Source organism: Oculina patagonica, chromosome 11 (genome assembly GCF_052425735.1).
Source record: "Oculina patagonica isolate OP01 chromosome 11, crgOcupat, whole genome shotgun sequence".
Classification (NCBI taxonomy): domain Eukaryota; kingdom Metazoa; phylum Cnidaria; class Anthozoa; order Scleractinia; family Oculinidae; genus Oculina; species Oculina patagonica.
In genome coordinates this window covers 17,174,395-17,199,187 of record NC_135768.1, presented here as the reverse complement: position 1 = coordinate 17,199,187, position 24,793 = coordinate 17,174,395, and the positions used below count along the sequence as shown (strand labels likewise).

The 24,793-nt window shown below is 36.5% G+C and overlaps 3 protein-coding genes across 3 annotated transcripts; all 3 read right to left on the bottom strand.

Moving 5' to 3' along the window:
- Positions 1–6,490: 6,490 nt before the first annotated feature.
- LOC144630889 (D(2)-like dopamine receptor) lies at positions 6,491–7,395 on the bottom strand. Its single transcript, XM_078489256.1, has 2 exons — positions 6,954–7,395; positions 6,491–6,630 (listed from the first exon to the last, which is right to left on the bottom strand). The coding sequence occupies exons 1-2, from the start codon at positions 7,393–7,395 to the stop codon at positions 6,491–6,493; spliced, it is 582 nt and encodes a 193-aa protein (XP_078345382.1).
- Positions 7,396–9,569: 2,174 nt separating this feature from the next.
- Positions 9,570–11,025, bottom strand: LOC144630888 (melanocyte-stimulating hormone receptor-like). The gene is made up of 2 exons (XM_078489255.1): positions 10,999–11,025; positions 9,570–10,421 (listed from the first exon to the last, which is right to left on the bottom strand). Exons 1-2 carry the CDS (start codon positions 11,023–11,025, stop codon positions 9,570–9,572), a joined length of 879 nt encoding a protein of 292 aa, XP_078345381.1.
- Positions 11,026–11,210: 185 nt separating this feature from the next.
- Positions 11,211–12,101, bottom strand: LOC144630886 (melanocyte-stimulating hormone receptor-like). The gene has a single exon (XM_078489254.1). The coding sequence runs from the start codon at positions 12,099–12,101 to the stop codon at positions 11,211–11,213; it is 891 nt and encodes a 296-aa protein (XP_078345380.1).
- Between the last annotated feature and the right edge of the window lie 12,692 nt (positions 12,102–24,793).

Sequence of the window (24,793 nt, the reverse complement as noted above, 5' to 3'; positions counted from 1 at the left end):
GTAAATGTTTGGGGCGGATCTGTTTGTCAAATATTGCACATCCCTGTTTGTAACCTGTTGCAAATACTTCGATGGTTAAGAAGGCGTTCAGCGATGTTAATTGTGTGATAGTTGAAATCGAAATGTGGCCTTATTGCGCTCATTCAAAGAATTTTATAATTGGCCCCCTATTTAACGCACAGCAAAAATATTTCACATTGACTTCAAAGCCCTAAGAATGTTTTGCACGATTACACAGTTTTTGTTGGATGTGACGTCAAATAAAGTCATGAATCTTTGATTTCACCATTTTCTTTGAAAGTCAGAAAATAATCGCCTCGCTGTCAAGGGACCCAAATGTATTAAAAATATTATAGTCATTATATAAATATATTGTTTTTTACCTGTTTTCCGGTGTCTTTTTGAGTTGTTTTGGAAGCTATTAGAGGAAAGACGGTCTAAGTTTCAAATATTATCTGGTCTGTTCCTTCGAAAATACTACGGTTGTAATACGACTCAAGTTTCCAAACAACAAGTGATAAGTAATAACTTTATAATTACCTTAATTCTCAATTCCTTTAAGGCGCGAACTTTATTAAATAAAAGCTGACTTCTCTCCCGGGAAAAGGGGGCGATTGTGGAAGATGGGGAACTCCTCAAAAAAGGGGTCTGTGCCGACCAACGGTGTCGTGATTTTGGGTTCCCGATCTAGAACAGGGTTTTCAATAATAGACGATTTCCAGAACGAGGTATGGTATTTGGAGCACACGAAAGTTTCAAATTATCAGCAGCCAAAACGGGGTGACTTGTTTCTAGAACGGGGTATCTTTTGAATGCAAGTTCTTTCTAACTGAACGGTGTGCTACTTTGCAGACCCGGGCGGCACATACCAACGCCAAAACATACCAGAGGTTCTTCCGATTATGCTGGTAAAAAGGGTATTTTATGCTCCCAACAACGCTCGTTTTTTGTTCGAAAAAATACTTAACTGAAATTATGCTCATTTTTTAAAATAATAATACTTTGGTTTGAAAAATGCTTTGTTGTATTTTCCAGAAATAGATACAAAAAAAGGCATCACGTCAGAAGTCCTTCTGATCATGTGTACTATTCTTTACCTAGCTTCAACCGAATGAAGTGAAAAACATCCTTTCCTTTATTTTTACATTAATATACACCTTATTCATAAATGCCGGACCGCGTGGAAGAGTATGGGTGGAGTACATGAAAGCAAAGCGAGTTCGACTTCGCTTCGAACAAAAACAAAGCAAAGTATGGGAATGGAAGTAGTATCTCTTGTAAGTCTTGAAATATTCCGTCAGTGAGAAAGTTATTCTTGGCTGTTAATTAAGAAATAGAAAACATGTTCCGTGTTTCTATCGAGTTATAGAAACACGAGTGGAAGTTTGGGAGAACGAGAAATGCTGTGGGAACACGAGTCGATAGACGAGTGTTTCCACAGCTTTTTCGAGTTCTCCCAAACTTTCACGAGTGTTTCTATAACTTGATAGAAACACGGAAAACATGTTTTCTATTTCTTTTAGAAAACAGCACAAAGTAAATAACGCACATCAAAGTAATATTTAGCGCTTTATTTAACATCAAAACGTAGATTCTCTTCACCTCGCGGTTTTACGTCATGAACATAATCAGCCAATCATAGTAAGGGAGTCGATGAACAGAAATAAATCAATTGTTCAACATTTGATTCAGTCAATTAAGGCTAAAATTCACCGTTTTTTTGGCCAAACAAACAAAGAAAATAAACTTATTATCAGGAAACGGAGAGACCATACGGATACATCTTTGTCGATAATAAACCGGACACGGCAGGGAACAAACAGGTGTTGGGCGATATCTTTGGCTCTTGTCGAGTTTACCCGAGTATCAACAAATCCTTGAAACCAGAGGAAACAGTAGAAACGATTAACCCTGTAAAGAATACCAAGGCAGCCACCTCATGTGTAACCACAGAATGTCCAGTTCAACCTTCGAAGCCGAAACCGTTTGATCTGGTTTGGTCTGAAACCACCTGGCCTGCTGTGCGAAATTTTATGCAAGATGCACCCTATCTCAAAACTCTTCCAGAAGGGTTTGGCCTTGCCGAAATGTATACAAGTGCACGAAATCCTTACAATCCCTATATCCCTACAGTCATGTATGGTTACCACAATTACTGGCCGGTCAAAATAAGACATTATTCTAATGGTAGAACAAGGTGGATTTACATACGTGAAGACGAACCAAATGTGAAATCATTTCTTGAAGAAACTAGAGCCACGGAGAAAGAAAATAAAGCTGGGAACTGTTAAAACAAGTGTTTTTTCTTTATATGAAACTGCTATCTTTTGTCTTGTAAAGTTGTGTATTTGATGAATAAAAGATGTTTTGATTATTGTTACGTTCGCACCAATTCGCTTTGGCACTAAAAGCTCGCTAAAATGGCTTAGTGTTTACTTCTAAACTGGCACCTTCCAATATCTGTGTGCTTTAGTGAATAACTTTTTTTAAACTCTGTTCCGATAATTTTTTTTATAATAAGCGGTTATGAGGTCACTGAAGCGCGTACACGCTATTGTTTTTATTTTTCGATTGGGCATGCTTTGTTCACTAGAGCACATCGAGTCTTTACCATTGTTTTAAAAACAATGATGTCTGCGATACTAAATGTATGCAACAAGACAACTTGCATAATTACTGAATTTAGTGATCTGACCGAAATGAATCGGTACTTATGTCTGTTCTGTGAAATGGTGAAAAAAAAAGCTACCGCCATGGAGTAGAAAGTTAAATTATGACATCATTGAACTTTACAAAGGTAATTTCGTTACACAAAAAAGTGCCAGTGAAATGTTGATTTCGTAAACTAATTACTAGTTCAAGTTGATGCGAATTCGCGTGCAATAAATCTTGGCGTTAGTTGATTGAGGTTCACGAAGTTATTTAATTCTAGTTTGGACATAAAGCAAAAAAACTTACCAGAGATGATCCAAATATGCGGGGACTATGAAAATGCCACTTTGGTCTATCACAGCAAAACATTGCGCCAACCTGCATACATTATATTCGAACTATTGCCCGAGTTGGAATGGAAACGAGAAATAATCGCTCCCATGACTTTTCGGTCGGCTGCTCCACAAAACTTAAATATACCGATAATTTTGCCTTTAAAAAGACTTCTGAATGCAGATTCTTTAACCTATATCAAAATATTATTTTATTTTGCGACAATAAACAAGATGAAGGCAATGTTATCCCTATTTTATTTCTAGGTTATATTTTCATCATTTTATGACGTTAACCCCAGGGGTATTGTGATGTCACTATTCTATTTTTAGATTACGCCCCAACGTTCTTACGCCCCGAGATGATGTCATTTTTCTATTTTTAGATTACGCCCCATTTTTGATGACGTCACTTACGCCCCATTTTGATGACGTCACTTACGCCCCATTTTGATGACGTCACGTACGCCCCTATGACGTCACCTACTTAATTAATTCCGCCCCACGCTAATGAGATTCCGCCCCACGGGAACGGCTAATTCGGTGCTTCCCTCACTACTCATCTTAGATTTTGTGTACAGTCAACTCTCTCCAAAACGGGAACCTTCAGGACCGGCTCCAACTGTCCATCTTAAAGAGGTGTCCGTCTTATAGGGAGTTTAGTTAGTTTAAAAATGACTGAAAAACGGTAGGGACGGGACCAACACCAGGTGACCGTCTTATAGAGGTATCCGTTAAGAGAGAGTTGACTGTACACCTGTTTTGCCTTAGCCTGCTCAAGAATTTGGACAAGGGTAAGGACTGGATTAAAAGATATGAAATAAAGCGAAGCAATGCAACAGGAGAACTTTCGACCCGGAAATTAAAAGCGCTGTCATGCAACCATTTAGCAACTTTCTCGAACGGTGGCTTACTGAAGTGAAACTTAATTACATGTTCAGTCCAGATGTTTTTCATTCAGATCTTATATTAATATAATAAAAATATAGTGCCTCAACCAATATACCAAAAGGCAGGGTGCTATCTGGTCACGGTGGTTGTCGACTTCATGTGCCGGAAGTTACTCCAGTGTGAAATAAATTATCTGCATACCGCAGGACAAAGGGCCGACAAATCTCAAATGGCGGTTTTCGAAATGAAGATTCGCTGGCCGAATCGATTTATCTACCACTGCTGCAAAGTTTAAAGTTGATTTAAAGCAAAGTACTTCGTACCCCTGTTGACATTGATCAGTTAAGACTGGACTGTTTTCAAGAATGCATGGAGAAGAACTGTCACTTCAAGACGTGGAAATCAGCTACAAATGGCGCGTCAAGAAAATCGGATAACCAGCTTCGCCGAGGGCTTAGGGTTTGTCGTAAATAAGGAAAACAGCGTTTACAATGTATCAGCGAACACCAAGGTAAGCAAGTCAATTTTTTTTTTTCAAGTCTATGTTTTCGTATTTCTTGTATTTTTATTCGTTATATTGTCTCATAGTTATTGTCTCATAGTTTATCCATAGTTTTAATATTCGTATTCTAGTGTATTTTTATATTTTTATTGTAATAATTTTAGAGGGCCACTGGTTTTTTAGTATTTTTTTATGCTATTTTAGTGCTACCCCCGTTAAATAAAGACTTTACTTACTTACTTAATTACTAATTTTACACAGTTGAAGTTCACGTGGGGTAAATTTAACCTTCGCGTGAAGTGTTTACATAAAGCTGATAAGATCGACTATGTCACGGTCGGTTAAATTAACGAATTTTAAGCAACTTTGAGACTTGAAAGCATCGCACTAAATCATTTCCCCAGGAAATACTTTTAGTATCGAAAAGAACAATCATTTATCTTTCAAATACCAAATTTTAGACCAATTATTTCGCTTCGCTCATACTTAAATTATTCAAAAAGTTTGACCTATTTTGAATCGAATCAAAAGTGTGTCGAATAAATTTAAATAAATTTTGTAAATAAAAGGACTCGAAGAGCAGAAATTGCTTTCGACGTATTGATTTGATGTCATTCTTCGATTTTTAATAGGTATTTTTCTTCCAGAGAGCTTTATTTTTTGACGCGAAGCTAACAAACTCGGCGAAAATTTTGAGCTCCGAAAGCGTCATTTTTGCCGTATTCAAGTATTATCGATTTTCTAAAAAACATATCGATATTTAGCCAAGCAAAGTATACAGTGATTTGTTTCATATTAAGGCCTACCTGTGGTAAGAATATAAACGAAATTCATTTTTCAACACTTGCCAAGAATTTTCGTTTTTGTGTGATTTTTGTGCATATGTCCTCTTAAGGTTAAAACAGGGGGGGGGGGGGGAGAGAAAGTCGGCACTTTTCTTTGAAGACATAGCAGTACCTGGAAACGGCGCGAGTCTATATCAATCAAGCTGTTGCTAAGAAAGACGTCACCCAAAGTTTTGTTTTCTCAGAAAGATTTAAATATCAATGACTGCATGCGTGTGAAATGCGAATAGTGGCGGTGCTTGCGTTTGATGTTTTACGCCGCTGATTTCTCACCTGATGTTTCACGTCACTGAGGATGTTTTGGCGGCGTGGAATACCAAGCGAAAAATTTGTCACGGTTGACATTTAACAACCGAACGATGGTAAATCATTTCAGAATCATTGGGGTTATTTTTAATTGGTATAATTTGCAACCCCTTCTTTTGCCAGACTGGTCACCGCAAACTTCAAAGGAACAAACAAAATGCAAATAGCTATTGTGTTTTGTGCACGGTCAAGACTAAAACATGCGAACTAAACAATGAACTTTGTCAAGCTATTCACTACGTCCGTAGCAACTATTCGATAGCTACTGCGCACACTCGGTTGCCCGGCACCGCTATGACCACTTTTTGAGTCGTGTAACAAAGGAAGTTTCTTCCCCCCCTGGTTAAAAAAATCGTAAAATATGCAAATTAGGGGACTGATGACGTCATCTACCAACCCAATTTTATGTCAGGTACAAAAATTGAATTATCTCGGTCATTTTTCTGCAGAGTCCAATGAAACTTGGCAGTCTAATAGTCCTTCAGGTGACACACGTACAGGTACAATTAAATTATGTTACCATGGCAACTTACTCTTTTCCAGTCCCCACGAATTTGTTTTTAATAAGCACAGAAGAAGCACAGTTAGGTCCTAATCCTCGAGGAAGGTACGTTTACCTGTGCCCGCTTCTGTTACATGACGCGACTCGGAATATTACTAATCTCCTTTTGCGATACTCACAAGTGCAGCACAGACCAGTGTACCTCCCAGCACTCACTTAGCTTCTCCTACTATTCCTGTGGCCTCGGTACCTATTATAAACCTTTGTGGAGAGAGACACTGTGAGGATGAAGTGTTACTTACCCACGAACGAAACTTAAGACATGGCCAGGTTGGAGCTTTTTACCTGGGTTGCGAGTCAAAATGGATAAACCTTTCACCACCTCGCTTCTTTCAACAGCGAGGTTAATAAGGACATGAGTTTTTTTTTCCTTTCTAGTTTTGATGTGTGTTTTTGCATATTAAAATATTAACTTTCTTGCTAGTGTTACAACTGCTGTTCGAAGCTCACGAAGACGCCAACAGAAAAGAAATGGATTAATAGACGAGTTCATAAACATTATAGTGATAGCAAAGTTCCATTCCTTTGGCCATTCCTTGTCTGACTTTCCAAACAGAATCAATAGAACAAAAATAGGAAAATAGCAAAAAATCAAAAAGATAAAAAATAGAAAGGAATTCATCGAGCTTTTCTTCAACCGCAGCATGTTCAAGTTATTACAATTGTCTAAACTTTGCATTGCCTTTTGCTGAGCATGAATCTGCATTTGATGTCGTTGGACAATTCGAAAAATTAGGGTGTAACAAAATGCGGATGTAAACAGACATATAACGATTGTTGCTGATGAACTTGTAACGTATATAGACCTATTAATACGGGAAAGACCAAACGAAAGGAGGCTGACAAGCCATATAACTACTAACGTGCAAATAACACGAGTGTCACTATGGCAACATATTTCATGTGATAGTGGAGGGCCGCAAAACGATCTAAGCTAATAGCTGTCACTGTGCAAAAGGAAATTCCACAAAGAGAATACGTGAAAAAGAAGTAACAAGCACGCAATAGGAATAAATCTTCTTCTAAAAGTTCTTTAGCAAGGAAAAGCGGTTGTACCACAAATCCAACGAGAAGGTCTGGAACAGCCAAACTGCAAAGCAAAATCATGGACGGTGAACGAAGTGAAGGAGTTCTCAATATGGCGGCTAGCACCAGAGTGTTGCCAATAATTGATATGAACATCAAAGGGCCGTTGAGGACACAATTTATGATGACAAAAATTTTAGGATGAGTATTTCCTTCAACATCTGAATAATCACTCGCTGATTGGTTCTTGAATAAAGTATCATTGTTTGTCGTTGTCATCCTTCGTCTTTCAGGAGCTCTAACTCAAAAAGTAAAACCCGGTTATAACCTCGTTGCAGCTGCTGAACTTCGCGTTTAAAAGTTATAGTTCCTTAGACCCTTTGTCGCTAAAGAAGATGAGCTTCCTCTACTTATTAGAAGGGTTGCAATGTTAACTGTACTCTTCCTAAAAAGCAGCATTGTAGCTTGGAAGCAGTGACTTTCTTTGAATTTGGAAGAGCTACTAATGTAAAAAGCTTTCCCTTTTTATTTTTCATATAAATTAATCTGTTGCGCAGATAAATGTCGTCCTTAGGAAATTAATATTTCCGCCAACCCTCAAGTTAAGTAGGAGGTAATAAGTGATAATCAGAGAGAAAGAATTTCATTAAAATTCACTTCAAGGCAGTGCTCTTGAAAAAATCAGTTTATTTAACAGAAACGTACTTCCCTGCTAACTGATTGATCAATTTGTAACACAGAATATATTCAATACACCAGTAGAATGAAACGATTGATTTTCCAGTTCTACTTTCATGATAATAGCGGAACGATGTTTTTATACTATTAGATAAACAATCTCCAACTGCTCTCACTTTCGATTTTGCCAAAATTAAACGAAGCGTCGTTTATATTACCATCTGATATTGTATATTGCCAAAGACCACATAAAATTGGCAGTTGTTACTCAAATGTTGCAACATTTGTAAATGTTAGATAACAGTTTTTTCGTACGAAAGTCGATGCCATTGTTCCGTAATGCAATGAGAGATAAGGCCGATATTATCCCTTTACAGCCCACACCTTAATAACTGCATAGATACAACCACTTTAAGAAGAAACAATTTCATTTTCTGTCTTTTTTAATTATTGGGACTGGAGATTTTTAATACAAAAAAAAAAATGGCATTAGAATTGTAAGGAAGTATATCTAATAAATCGTAATTGCTTAATCAGGTAGGGGAGTATATATTATAACAGTATTGATGGTGCAGAAGGGATATGTCATAATGCAATTAATCGTCAGCTTTCAAACCCCAAACCAAAAACAGAAAATTCAACTATTTACTGTGCAAGGGAAGAGCTATCGTTAGTACCCAGAATGCCTCTATTCTACTCTTTAAGACCACGACCAATTTCAAATCAAAGGACTCCTGAGCTCAAACATCCGTAAATGCGACTATGAGCAGCATGTCAACATTAACCTTGATCTCGATTCACTCGCCATCCTTTCTGAAAAACACCCACTCAAATTCGCGTCAAAAAATAATTTTGCTTGAAACTCGGGCAACTGAAAGACTTTACCGAGGCTAGAACTGAAACAGATTTGGTTTGATTCAAAATGATTTTCTTGCGTGTTTAGAGCCATTAAATATTTTGTCTCTTCGGGCCCGTCGCAACGTCTGGAAAATTAGAAAAATAGGCATTTTTCGAGACGCTGTCAAATATTTCATTCGTATCGAATACCGACAGTTTTTATATCAATTTTTGCATACACATTTCTAGTTTTCTAAGAAAGTAGCAAGTTATTTCCTCGATTTATCTGGAAATGCAAAATCAAGGATATAATGACCACTTCTAATTGGCATGGAACGAAGGTTGAAAAATGACATTGATTTAGAAGCAAATATTTCAATTTCGGGACCTAGCTGATAACTCTACTCTACACAGCCGGAAATTGTAGGCCTTTATCGACTAAACTATGCAAAATCACATGTTCGTTTTTAGTATTTTTATTGTTATGACCATTTGTATCAGCACATGTGCGAGTAGTAAAGACATTTTGGCTTATATCGTTACTTATTGTTTCATATTTTTGTAATTTTTCCTATTGTTACTTTTTTTTCTGCAACTTTCGTTCGAGGACACCGTGTTACTAATCCGGCAGTAATTGCTTCTTTGCTACTTACCTTAATTTGCAACTAGCTATTTGCAGATAGCAAAAATGTGTAAATTTTTATTTAAATGAAATAAATAAAGCTAAAATTATAATTTAACTATTACTCTACTACCGGCATCGCATGAAACAGTGTCTTTTTTGTTTTATTTATTTATTATTTATTTTTTTTTTTGCTTTTTTCTAAAATTTGTTTCTTTAAGTCTAATAAAACAACAAATTTGTTAAAATTTAGTCTTACATGTGAATTACACCATAAAATCATGTCAGGATAGAATGATTGAATTTTTTGCCCTTCTTAGCTTTGATTTGTGTTTGTACGTAGCATCTCCCTTGCTGTCTTTACAACTGCCGTTCGAAGTTCCCCAAGACGCCAACAGTACAATAATGGATTGATGGAAGAGTTCATGAATACTACAGTGACAGCAAAGTTCCATTCCTTCGGCCAGTCCTTCTTTGACATTGCAAATAAGAGCATTAAAATAAACATGGGAAAGTAACTTAAAATCAAAAAGATAAAAAACAGAAAGGTGTTCATTGAGCTTTTCTTCAATCGCGTCATGTTTACGTTGTTAGTAGCATCTGAACTTTGCACTGCCTGTTGTTGAGTGTGAATTTGTAGTTGATGTCTTTGAACAATTCGAAAAATTCGGATGTAAGAGAATGAGGACGTTAACAAACAAATAACAATAATTCCTGCCGAACTTGTCATGTAAACAGGCTTATTCAAAAGGTAAAGGCTAAACGAAAGCAAATTTACAATCCATATCGTCGCCAACGTGCCGATAACCCGCGTTTTAGTTACTATGGCAACATATCTCATGTGGTAGTGAAGGGCCGCGAATCGATCCAAGCTTATGGCTGTAACTGTGCCAAGGGAAACTCCACAAAAAGCATAATTCAAAAAGAGGTAGCAAATACGCAATAGATATAGGTCTTCTCTCAGTTCTTTAGCAATGAAAAGCGGTTGTACCACAAGCCCAACAAGAAGGTCTGACACAGCCAAACTGCATAGTAAAATCATCGAAGGTGAACGAAGCGAAGGAGTTCTCGATATGGCGGCTAGTCCCAAAGTGTTGCCAATAATGGATACGAGCATCAAACCGACGTTAAGGACCCAATTTATGATAGCAATGGCTTTAGGATGAGCCTAATAATTACCAACTGATTCTTCTTTGAATAACGTCTCGTTCATCGTGTTAGTTTAAACTTCGCTGCAGCTGCTGCAATGAATCGCGAGTGTCAAAGAGTTCTGGTTTCCCTCAAATCTTCTCTTATCAAAAAGACGAGTTTGCCAAAAAGACATTTAAATTCGTTAAAGAGACATAATTCTTTTTGACACGTAGTAATGTAGCTGGAGAACAATGAGTTGTCCTGTCTTCGTACAAGGTTCCAATTTATAAAAATACACAGCTTCCTCACTTTATATTTAATAGTACAGGCCTAAATTACCTCCAAGATATTAAAAAACCCCAGAAAGATTACCTCTTTATGGCGTATCCGGTTTTGTGAAAAGAAAAGCTGACCACCGAAAAAGGAATTAATAAGCCATGGATTAGTAAACGCTACTAATACTTTCCTTATTTTCTTTAATAACACCCAACTAGCTTTGGGACTGAAAAATTAATTTCTTCATAACAATGGAGCAATGCTTTTATACTGTCCGATAAACAAACAATTTTTTAACTGCGTTTAATTTTTATTCGTGCGAAAAGTAAACGGGGTACCCTTCGTATTAGCATATAATATTGCATATTTAACCAACTAAGTTAGACTACATGGTCTTCCAAATATCTTCAGAAAATTTAGGCATTCAGGGATCTTTGGTGATCTTTTTAAGTTCTCGTAAAATCATCTTTGGCTTTCTTCCCACGGCTTCGTATGAACTTAAAAAAATCAATGATACCAAAAAATTCAATGACATAGATATGGTAAGTTTCTACTCTTGTTCTTCTTTTGCACAAAACATCTTTCTTGCTGTTTTTACAACTGCCGTTCGAAGCTCGCTAAGACCCCAACAATACAGAAATGGATTGATGGACGAGTTCATAAATACTACAGTAGCAGAAAAGGCCGATATTCTTGTCAAGTCTTTCCTTAAGATCACCTTAAGCATTAATAAAATAAACATTGGGAAATAACATAAAATCAAAAATACGTAAAATACGAAAGTGTTCATTGAACTCTTCTTCAGTCGCATTATGTTTAAATTATTACTAGCCTCTGAGCTTTGAACTACCTGTTGTTGAGCGTGTACCTGTCTTTGATGTCGTTTAACAATTTGAAAAATTCGGATATAACAGAATGAGGATATCAAAAGACAGGTAACAATAACAGCAGATACACAGATAAAATAAGAAGCAACACTCCAAAGGTAAACACTGAACCCAAGAAAAATTGTAAGCCATATTAGTACTAATGTGTAGACAACCCGAGTTGTTGTTACTATGGTAACATATCTCATGTGATAGTGAAGGGCGGCAAATCTGTCCAAGCTTATGGCTGCTACTGTGCAAAGTGACACTCCACAAGAACTAAAACTCATAAAATACGAAATTCGAAATAAGAACAAATCTTCTGTCAGTTCTTTAGCAATGTAAAGTGGTTGTACCACAAGTCCAACAAGAAGGTCTGAAACAGCCAAACTGCATAGTAAAATCATGGACGGTGAACGAAGCGAAGGAGTTCTCAACATGGCGGCTAGCACCAGAGTGTTGCCAATAATGGATATGAGCATCAACGGGGCGTTAAGGAAACAATTTATGATGACATAGTTATCATCGTCAGACTCGAACTTTTTACCAGCATTTACTAATGACGCAAATATCATTAGTAGCTCGTTTCTACTCTTGTTCTGCTTGTGTATAGAACATCTTTCTTGCTGTCTTTACGACTGCTGATCGAAGCTCTCTCATACGCCAAAAGTACAAAATTGGATTTATGGACGAGTTCATAAATACTACTGTAGAAAAAAAATTCCATATTTTTGTCCATTTCATCTGAAAGATCCCATTAAGCATCATTAAAATAAACATTGGGAAATAACATAAAATCAGAAAAATGTAAAATACGAAAGTGTTCATGGAGCTTTTCTTCAAAGACATTACGTTCAAGTTATTAGCAGCATCCGATCTTTGCACTGCTTGTTGTTGAGCGTGTATCTGCATTTGATGTCGCTTAACAATTTGAAAAATTCGGATATAACAAAAAGAAGATATCATTAGACATATAACAATAAAAATACATGCAAAGGTAAAATATATAAGAGTATTCCAAATATAAATTACAAACGCCGGAAAAATGATAACCCATACTAGTATCAATGTGTGGATAACTCGAGTTGTGGTTATCATTGTAACATATTTCATGTGGTAATGAAGGGCCGCAAACTTGTCCAAACTTATGGCTGTTATTGTGCAAAGAGACACTCCACAAAAACTATAAGTCATAAAATAAGAAATTCGCAATAGCAATGAATCTTCCTTCAGTTCTTTAGCAATGTAAAGCGGTTGTACCACAAGCCCAACAAGAAGGTCTGACACCGCCAAACTGCAGAGCAAAGTAATGGACGGTGAACGAAGTGCTGGAGTCCTGAATATAGCAGTCAGGACTAAAGAATTAACAATAATGGCTATTGGCATCAAAACGGTGATAAGTGCGCAATAAATGATGACAAAAATTTTAGAGTGAGTTGAATAATCACTCGCTGGTTCGTTCTTGTAGAAGGTGTTGTTGTTCACAGTGTAGAAGGTGTTGTTGTTCATCGTGCTTCTCCTTAAAGAACTCCAACTTAAAAATGACGTTGTTATGTTGCAGATTCCGAACCTCGCACGTTTAAGAGTTCTGCATGATGGCCTTGCAAGCTTCGGTTGAAAACTATTTCAATAATAATGATTCCACCTATTAAGGAGGACCACAATAACGATAACTTGGAGGTCTTCCTGATACAAATAACAATTTAGCTTCACAGTAATTGTTGGCTATGTCTTTGTCAAAACTACTAATTAATATTTTAGAAACAATCGTTATATAACCTGTTTTTAAGGATTGGTAAAAAGGATTGGGCATCCCAGCATGAAAGAACAACTAAAAGACTAATTTCATTCGTGTCAATGGAAGCATGAAACATAATAGAAGAACTAAAAATCATTTTATTTTTAAATATCAATAGCGCAATACGTCATGCGCTGTAAACAAATTGACTTTACACTTTGTTCAATTTTGGCTCACGAGAATTTGCAAAACACTGCTGGTAATGTAAGATCGCCGTGTTGTTACGCATATTGGTAAAAAATTGATGTTTAAAAATAAGCAATTATTGTATAAACGTTTCCAGATGAAAGTTTAAAACCGTGGTTTCCACAAAATTTAAAGTATACAAAATTTAAGTTTCTAACTGAACCTAAAGGCAGCTTTTTCCGTAGCATTTAAAAGCAAGAAACTGTAAGGTCAATAACGAGTAAAACATTCCTTTAAAAGGCTATATTGTGAAATTTGTGTTTGTTAAGATTATTACAGTTATTTTTAGAATTCAGTCCTTTGGTCCTTAGGGGAGGTCAACTAATATCCGTTATAACACAATACAAAATAATTGATACATCCATTCAATAATCAGCTGTCCTTTGGATTGTGCCAACCAATCATTTTGCCACATGACACTAAAGTAGACCTTCAAGGCACTTAAATCTAGGAATGTAAATAACAAAAGAAACAGCTATGTGATGGAAACGTCTTGAAGGTGCGATTTTCCAGAGTACAGTCACAGTCATCTGAAATTTATCTTAGAAAATAAAAATAAAAAAAACAAGCAACCAAATAAACAAACAAAATAAATGGTGCATTTATTTCACAATATTTAAATTGAATATAACACGTTTTTATTCAAAAAAGCGATGCAGTCAGTTTTTTTATGTTTACCTGAAGGTTTTTCTCTGTCTTATTAATGCTACTGTATAATAAATATTGCGATAAACATGGTCAAGCTCAAATTCTTTAACAGCCTTCAAGCTCAAAGCACCTATGACACAAATATGAACGTTGTTCGATTCTACTGCTGATCTACTTGTGTACAGAAAACCTTTCTTGCTGTTTTTACAACTGCCGATCGAAGCTCGCTAAGACGCCAACAGTATAAAATTGGATTAAAAGAAGAGTTCATAAATGCTACTGTAGTCGAAAAGCTCCATGTGTCTGTCCATTTCATTCGAAAGATCCCATTAAGCATCAATAAAATAAACAATGGAAAATAACACAAAATCAAAAAAATGTAAAATACGAAAGTGTTCATCGAGCTCTTCTTCAATAACATTAAGTTTAAGTTATTACTGGCCTCTGAACTTTGCACTGATTGTTGTTGAGCTTGAATCTGCATTTGATGTCGTTTAACAATTTGAAAAATTCGAATGTAACAGAATGAGGATATAAACAGACAGACAACAATAAAAATAGATGCAATGGTAAAATATAGACGTAAATTCCAAAAGGAAATTAGGTTCGCAAGAAAAATGAGAAGCCATACTGGTATTAATGTGTATACAAGTCGAGTTGAAGTCACCATAGAAACATATCTCATGTGATGATTAAGGGCTGCAAATCTGTCCAAGCTTATGCCTGTTACTGAGCAAAGAGAAACTCCACAACAACCAAAAGTCAAGAAATAACAAATTCGTTGCAGAAATAAATCTTCTTTCAGTTCGTTAGCAATGTAAAGAGGCTGTCCCACAAGGCCAACAAGAAGGTCTGACAAAGCCAAACTGCAGAGCAAAGTATTGGACGGTAAACGAAGTGCCGGAGTGTTTAATATAGCAGTCAGTACTAAGGAATTGCCAATAATGGCCATGAGCATCAAAGTGGCGTTAAGTACACAGTTTATGATGACAAATATGTTAGGATGAGCTGAATAATCACTCTCTGATTCGTTCTTGAAGAAGGTGTTGTTGTTCATCTTGCTTTTCTTTAAACAGCTCTAACTTGAAGAAATAATATTTCTTTCGTTTAGATTCAGATACTCGCACCTCTAAGAATTCTGATAAACTTGCAGTCTTGAGTTTTCTTTTAAAAAAATCCTGATTTACTAACGCGGACCGCAATAACGAATAGCTTGGAGGTCTTCTCAAAACGTAGCAATTTAGCTGCAAATTAAAAGCCTTCCTACATGTATGTCTTTGTTAAAGCTACTAATTAATATTTAAAAGAAAACATATTATAACCTGTTTTTAAAGATTGGTACAAATTACATCCCAACATGAAATAACAGCTAAAACATTTATTTCTTCCGTAACAATGAAACATGAAAAAAAAAGAACTAAAAGATCTTTTTAACGTTATTATTATGCCATGTGCTAAAAACGAATTAATCTTGCATTTTGTCTGACTCTGACTTAAAAAACAATTGACTAACCAGTGGTTGTAAAATACGACCACCGTGTTGTAATGTATATGTATATTGTTAAGAAACATGATGTTTAAAAATAAGCAATTATTGCATAAGCGGTTGCAGGTAAAAGTTTAAAGACCGTAGTTTGTACAAAAGTTTACTTATCAAGTAAACCTCATGAGTTTGTTTTCATTTCTACGTTTTAAAAAGTAAGAATTTATAACGTGAAATAATGAGTAGGAAACAGGCTAGTTTAGGTCATCACTGTTACCTTTGAAATTCAGTCCTTTGGTCCCAAAGTCAAAAAACAGGCTAACATCCGTTATAACACAATACACCGTGAAAAAATCTTAATATCCATTCGAGAATCAGCTGTCCTTTGGATTGTGTCAACCATAAAATTGTATACTTTGGGATAATTTCAATTCAATTCAATCGTGCTGTTTGTATAATTACAGTTGTGCCATATGACAGTAGAGTAGACTACCGAAGGACTCTAATCTGGAAATGTAAAGAACAAAAGAAGCAGAATTCGATCCATGACGTCTTAAGTTGTGATTTCCAAGAGTACCATCACCGTAATTAGTTGATTCATTACAATCTTAGGGGCTTGTCTCGGTTCTCAAAAATCCTTTTCAAGCTCCAGGAATAATTTTGGCAAACAATATTTCCGCTCTAGGGGATTAACCATGTGAAATACACTGCCGATAGATTATTGATCATCTCGAATTAATAAAATAAACAGAAATAGAGGCACACTTATCTTTTCCTTCTCTCAGTTTATTACAGAAGATTTATTCCGAACAGTTATACAGTTTTTTAATGTTGCATTGACGTTTCCTTGTGTCTAATCAAGGTTATTGTTTAATAAATATTGCGAAAAACATGGTCAGGCTTGAACCCTTTACCAGCCGTAAAGCCGTTTTCACTGCTGATCTGCTTGTGTACAAAACATCTTCCTTGCTGTCTTTACAACAGCCGATCGAAGCTCGCTAAGACGCCAACAGTATAGCATTGGATTAATTGCAGAGTTCATATAAACTACTGTTAAAGAGAAGTTCCATTTTCCTGTCCAAATTATATGTAAGATCCCATGAAGCATCAATAAAACAAACATTGGCAAATAACATAAAAGCAAAAATATGTAAAATACGAAAGTGTTCATCGAGCTTTTCTTCAATGAAATCATGTTCAAGTTATTAGCAGCATCCGATCTTTGCACTGATTGTTGTTGAGCGTTTATCTGCATTTGATGCCGTTTAACAATTTGAAAAATTCGGATATAACAGAATGAGGATATCAACAGACAGACAAAAATAAAAACAGATGCAATGGTTAAATGTAAACGCATATTTCAAAAAGAAATAAGGTTCGCTAGAAAAATGAGAAACCATACTGGCAGCAATGTGTAGACAACCCGCGTTGTAGTTACTATGGCAACATATCTCATGTGGTAATGAAGGGCTGCAAATCTGTCCAAGATTTAAGGCTGTTACTGTGCAAAGTGAAACTCCACAACAACAATAAGTCAAGTAAGACCAAATTTGCCGTAGGAAAAGACCCCCTTTTAGTTCAAAAGAAATGTAAACCGGTTGTACCACAAGCCCAACAAGAAGGTCTGACACGGCCAAAATGCAAAGCAAAGTCATGGATGGTGAACGAAGTGTCGCAGTCTTGAATATGGCAGTCAGTACTAAGGAATTGCCAATAATGGCTATGAGCATCAAAGCGGCGTTCAGTACGCATTTTATGATGGTATCGATTTCAGTATGAGATGAATAATCGGTCCATGATTCGTTCCTGTGGAAGGTGTTGTTGTTCATCGTGCTTCTCTTTTGTAAGCTAGCGCTTTAACTTTTGACTATGGCGTTAATTTTGTAGCCGATTCCGAACTTCGCACGTTTAGGAGTTCTGGTGACCTTTCAAGCTTCGGGTTATTTGAAGAATGATGATTCCATCAACTGAAAATGGCTACAATAACGAATAACTTGAAGGTATTCTTGATACGTAACAATTCAGCTGTAAATTAACGCTTTGCTTTGTTTTTTCAAAGCTACTTATTAATATTTTTAAAAATAAGCACAATATAACCTCTTTTTAAGGATTGGTATAAATTACACCCCAACATGAAAGAAGTACTAAAAGATTTATTGATTTCATAACAATGGAAGCATGAAACAGGAAAAAGGACTAAAAGATACTCTTTTCAATAACAATAGCGCAATTCTAATGTAGTTCTATAAACAAATTGATTTTTAACTTAATTCATTTTTGACTAAAAAAAATATTGCAGAGCAGCACTGCTAGTAAGATAAGATCACCACATTGAAATGTATATTGTGCGGTTTTGTGTTGGCGTCTCCACATTTCGAACAGCTTTGTTATACTACTTTCCCTGAAACGAGAAAGAGAATTACTTAGTCTCCTCAGGTGTAAAAAGAAACTGTTTGACAACGTTGAGGGTTCACATTGAACGTTTAAAATGAACAACACTGAAAGAAACATTAGCGGATCAGCAGACTTTCATTTCGGCATACTTCAAAAACTGCTGTCATCATAAACTGTGTTGTTAATGCTATACTGATGGTTATATCTGTTTCAGGGAATTTTTTTGGTATTGGCCACGATAATAAGAACTCCTTCCATTCGCTCAACTTCAATAATTATGCTCTGCAATCTCGCTGTTTCAGACCTTCTTGTTGGACTAATTGCACAACCGCTTCATATTGCTAGGTATTTTACGGAGGACCGTTTCGTTCACCATGCAGCTAATACGATAGAGTTTTCTTTTTGTGGAGTTTCGCTTCTGACAATAACCGCCATAACTGTGGATCGATTTCTGGCTCTTCACTATCACATGCGATACGCAGCTTTAGTGACTGAATCACGAGTCACGTATGTTTTAGTGATGATTTGGTTAATTGGCTCTGGTTTGTCAAGTTCTGAGCTTTGGCACGAGAATGCACTTCACTTGATAGCCGCAGTTGCATTGTTACTGTCATTTGCCTTATAATTTCAACATTTCACAATTTCACAATTTATCGAACTGTTCGCCGACATCAATCACAGATTCACGCTTAACAACAGTCAGTGCAATGTTTCGACAACGAAACTAACACAAACATATTGCAACTGAAAACAAGTTCAATGAGCACTTTCTTATTTATATCTTTTTTATTATTTGTTATTTTCCAATGTATATTATATTAACTATTTTTGGATTTCATGGAATCTCAGGCATGGACAGGCCTATCCTGTGGGCCATTGCTAGCACCACTATATTTATGAACTCGTCCATCAATCCATTTCTGTATTTCTGGCGCGTACGTGAGCTTCGAACGGCAGTTGTAAAGACAGCGAAGTGGATGTTTTGTAAACAAACTTGGGAAAGCCAGCCTGAATGCAGAAAATATCACGAGACGACAATATCTGTCATTTTCCTGCTACATTGTCAACAGAATTCATTTGTCTGCTAAATAAGGCACAATGATACAGTAGATTGATATCTAACTAACATTTCCTTTAAGCAAGGAGGCAAAATTTGTACACAACTAGGTCAGGGCACGGTTTGTTTCCATTTTATATGCCTCTTTAATCGGCTTTCAACATGTGTCACTTTTTTTTTTACCGGCAATAACATCCCCCCAGATCTGAAAATGCCCGTACGCCTATGTTGGTTAGCACGAGCCGAAGGACATGTAATTTTTTAACAAAACAACAAACTTTATTTTTAACCTTAAAAAAGGAAGAAATTTACATACAAATTAAAAATAGAAGGGTGTTGGATTTCTTAAATAACTAAGGAGTTAACAACTCTAGAAGACCAAATTTTATCGAATAAATTACAATATTAAGGTCGGAAAGAAACAAAAACACAACATAAACATGCACACATCTCTAACTAAAAATCAAATAGTTTTTATTAATCAAGGGGAAAAGAAATTCAATTATACCAGTAATAGAGTCTTATAAAAGATGCTTAATTTAAGCAGCAAATAAATCATTGAAAAAGCAAAAAAAAATATCATTACTTTAAGGAAATCAGAAACCAAAGCAAACCTTAATATTTGTACAGCAATTCTTTTTTAATTGTCTTCAAATTTTCTAAAAGAGATTGATCGTATATCCTTCTCAAGGGAGTTCCATATTTTGATCCTTGAAAGCGAGATAAAAATTCCCTAATTAGTTCGCCCATGGCAAGTAATTAGACTGATTTGCTGCACTTCATGTGATTGATTTGCTGAACCTCTTGAATGGATTTTTCGTTTAGTTTCTATGCTGTTATAACGGATATTAGTTGGCCTCCCCTTAAGGACCAAAGGAATGATTTGTAAAGATCATGATAAAAACCCAATCAATTAAAATCAATTTGTTTGAAATACCTGATATAATGGCTGCGGTCACATCTAGACTGCTAACTATAGTTAGGACGGCGTTAACTATAGTTAGCTATTTCAGTAATGTGACCGCTTCTCTGTTCGCCCTAACTATAGTTAGAAAATTTACGCCTCACTGATCTAAAACAATACAGACTAACTATAGTTATACCCAAGCAAGGTTCATGGGTTAGTCTTAAGTTTACAAACGAAAAGCCAATCAGAATGCGACAATTCTTTTCGCACGTGCGAGATGAACATAAATATGCAAAACAAAGCGTCAAGGGAAGGAAAACAAGAAAAACAACATGCCAAGAAATAACATATCATCAATGTTAGCAAAAATAAAGCTTGAATTCTTCGGTTTCTAGCATGCATACTTCATTTTATTTTCTTCAACGCCGAAATGCCGTGCAAAAATAGAAAAAAAAAGGAACAACTAGACACAGATCAACAAGACGGGCTGTCATAAACTAATTTAAATACCAAATTATTCACAACCTAATCAGAACTAACTATAGTTAACTGCACTGGTGTGACCGCTTAGACGACCGAAAGCACTAACTATAGTTAGGTATGACGTCACGTAACTTGAGACTAACTATAGTTAAACTTTAGTTACGTCGTAGATGTGACCGCAACCAATGATAGCCTCATTTTTATAATAAAGGACTAATTGTTTTTACCAGTCGCTGTCAACAAGTTTTTTTGACAAAGACACAGCAAGCCCTTTGCTTTGTAGTTAAATTGTTACATAAAAAAAGACCTCCAAGTTATTTGTTATAGAAGTCCACTTTAGTGGATGGTATAAGTATCCTTCAAAATAGTGATTGACCAAATAATATATTGCAAGACTAGAACTCTTAATCGTTCGAGTTTAACAGAAAACCGAACGAAATCAACGCCATTTCCTCGAGTAAACGGTTTTTAAGAAAAATCACAATGAACAACGACAGCATCTTAAGGAACAAATCAGCGAGTGACTATTCTGTTCATCCTGATATTCTTGTCATCATAAATTGCGTACTTAACGCCCCTTTGATGTTCACATCCATTATTGGCAACACTCTGGTGCTTGCCGCCATGTTGAGAACTCCTTCGCTTCGTTCACCGTTCATGATTTTGCTCTGCAGTTTGGCTTTGTCAGACCTTCTTGTTGGGCTTGTGGTGCAACCAGTTTACATTGCGAAAGAACTGAAAGATGCATTAGAGCTATTAAGACTTGATTTTTTCACAACTTTTAGTTGTTGTGGTTTTTCTCTTTGCACAATGACAGCCATAAGCATGGACATGTTTGCGGCCCTTCATTATCACATGAGATATGTTACAGTTGTGACCACAACCCGAGTTATCTACCCATTGTTACTAGTATGGCTAATCATTTTTCTGGTGTTCATAATTTATTTTTGGAATGCTTATATATATTCTATTATTGCATCTTTTTTCATTGTCATCTGTCTGTTCATATCCTCATTCTGTTATATCCGAAATTTTTCAAATTGTTAAACGACATCAAATTCAAATACAAGCTCAACAACATGCAGTGCAAAGTTCAGAGGCTAGTAATAACGTAAACATAATGCGATTGAAGAAGAGCTCGATGAACACTTTTGTATTTTACATTTTTCTGATTTTATGTTATTTCCCAACAGTTATTTCCTAAACTGCGTACCGAAAATAACTTATTTATACTCTAAACTCTGTAATGATGAAACACACAAGCAAATAGGCAATAAATGAATTTATTGTATTGGAGGAATAGGTCGAGCAGTGCCATAATACGACCTGTACAAAACACAACTTACATGATACAGAAGAATAAATGGTAGCGAAATACAAAATGAGTCTAAACTGACTCTTACAAAAACTGAATTAATTAAATTCCAATGTGCAAAGGAACATAAAGACGTGAGTCGACTTTATCGCGAACATAGCCGTCTTTAGCTGAATCTGATTTCCACCTTCCGTGAACTTTGAAAAGGCGATCAGGAACATTCAGATTTGCAGCGGAAGTAGCTCCTCCGGACCTGAAGCTGTGATTACTAAACTTAGAGGGGTCTAATCCAATAGCTAACAACTTCTCCTTAAGAATTTCTCCCGCTCTGCTAGCAGTGAGGGGCTTGGAAGACAAAACATTGCAGTTCAAATTCTTGTCGTACCGTAAGTATCTGAAAATGAAATTCTGAGAAAACAAAGGAATCCTGGCAGCTTCTAAGTACCTAATAAGGTAAGTATAAGGACAAGTACAATTACCAGTCTTAGCAATATAAACCCAGGAACCCTCTCTGTACTTATCAGTCTTGCTGACTTAAACAAAAATCTTATGATAAAGATCTTCAGTAACAATGTTAGATCTCCTAATGCTTAAAAGCTCGGAAATGCGGAAGAAACCAGCATATGCAAGTAAACACATACAGACAAACCTGATATCAAGTAAATTACTACTTTCCCCATACTGCTGGAAAATTAAGCCAAGGATCTCTGGGGTAATGGGCTCCGCCTTCCTGACAGGTTTACGAGGAACGCGACTGGAAGCCTCAACCATAGACTTGACAAGAAACTTGTCGCACGGATTGCAATTTTCAAAACCTGCTAACTTATGCACCCAGTTAATAGCGTAAAAAACGCTATAAATTGTAGAGCTACCTAGTGAAATCTCAAGTAAATGATGCAAATACAAGGAAACTGTGATTGAAGTAGCTGGAAGAAAAGAAACCTCCCCAGTGCTATGCAAGCACCACGCCTTAAACTTACAAAACGATCTACAATAATTAATGACTGTGTTATCAGCTCGAGAATTAAAGGCAGAGAGCCAAAGCTTCTCCCAAAGTGGAACGCCAAACGTCCGACTGGCAGCTGCTTTAACATCTGAAGCAGAAAATAGAGAAAATAAAATGACAAAACTGACCAAAGAAAAAATATAACTTAATAAATTAAGCCATGTGGTGAAACAAAAGTAAGGATGGGTCCAAGTGGTCCCAAAAACACAGCAAAAACATCGCCACTAAGGGCCCAAGTGGTCCCTGCATAATGAAAAAGACCAAGTGGTCCACAAAAAAGGGGGGATCCAAGTGCATCCCACGATACTCAGATAACATTTTGTATCAGCATGATGAGCGTAAAGAACTCTACAAACTGCAGAGAAAACCCCCAACAAATGTGAAAGGGGGGTGGTTAACGTAAGGCCTCTCTAGGAAATCCTCAAGAACAGGACACCTGAACGGAAATTATGTGAACCAAAAAGGGCATTTTTATAATTACCCAAAACAAAAACATCATTACCCATGGGGATCTCGAAAAAATCAGACAATATGGGGGACAAACCCTCGTCTGTAAAAATCAATGGCTAAAATGGAGCGGAAGGCCAAGCAGGAACAACAAGCGTAGCGCAACCCCCAAGGGCAACCATGTGATTGAGGACCCTGGGGATGAGAAAAATAGGTGGAACGAGCCAATTATTCTCTCCCGCCCAAAAAAAACAGAAAAGGCATCAACCGCCTCTGTTCCAGGGCACCAAAACCTGCTATTGAAACGGGGCAACTGAGTATTTTCATGATTCGCGAAGCGGTCCACAGAGTGAGGACCCCATTTCTCCTCGGCCAAAAGGAAATAATCCCTCTTGACCCGCCAATCATCATAATCCACCACTCTACTCAAAAAATCAGCCCTATCGTTAGCCGATCTCGGAATCCATTCAACTTCCAATGTGATGCAATTGAGCAAGCACATACTAAAAATGCGCAAAGCTAAACGTTGCAAATCTTTCTTCATGCTTCCCACTTCAACAATTCTAGAAACGCTCTGATTATCAGTATACCACTTAATAGTGTGCCCTTTAACTAAAGGCAAAAAAGATTCTAGACCCAGGGAAATAGCCTTTAGTTCCCTGTAAGAGGAGCTCTTCTGAGCCGGCCTCTTCAACACTCCACATCTTGTGAGAGATGGTGTTATGAAATTCTAACATGTAACTGGCACAACCCGTAGAACTCGCATCGGAATAACATACACGGGTATAATGAGACTGTACAGACAACAGGCGTCTACTGTTAAGGGAAGGAATATTGTCTTTCCAAAAACATAGTTCATTCAGAGTGGAACCCGATAGGGAAATTTTGCTATCCCATGTAGGACTTCTTAAAATATCAAAATGAGAATACCTTGTCATGATACGAGTAATATTACCAAAAACGAAACCCATTGAGATAATCTTACCAACAAACTGGGCTAATTTTCTAGCAGTACTAGAAGGATACTGAGAACGAATTGAATCAATAACCTGTACCGCACTTAGAATTCTTTGTGAAGGGATGGAGATAGTATGAATAGACAGATCAATACAATAACCCAACCAAACTAAGCAAGAAGTTGGCTGCCAAATTGATTTACTGTCATAGGGAAGGAAACCAGAAAGCTGAAGCGAAGTCTTAACAAATAATGAAGCAGCTTCGCAGCGAGCGAAATCATGGGCAGAACCAAGCCCGTCATCAAGGTAAACTGTAATTCTCACAGCATGACTCCTCCAATATCTGACAAGAACACGAACAACCTTAGTAAAAATATACGGAGCTGAGGATAACCCAAAAGGGAGAACTGTAAACACAAAAAACTTCCTTACACCATTTACAACCCAAGAAAACCCTAGAAAAGTTTGATGTTCCTGCAAAATATTGATATGGTGGTAGCCAGATTTAAGATCAAATTTGAACATGAAATGATCGGAGGGAAGGTAAACACAAGCGTTCCTAATATCCTCAAACTTAAATTTCTCCT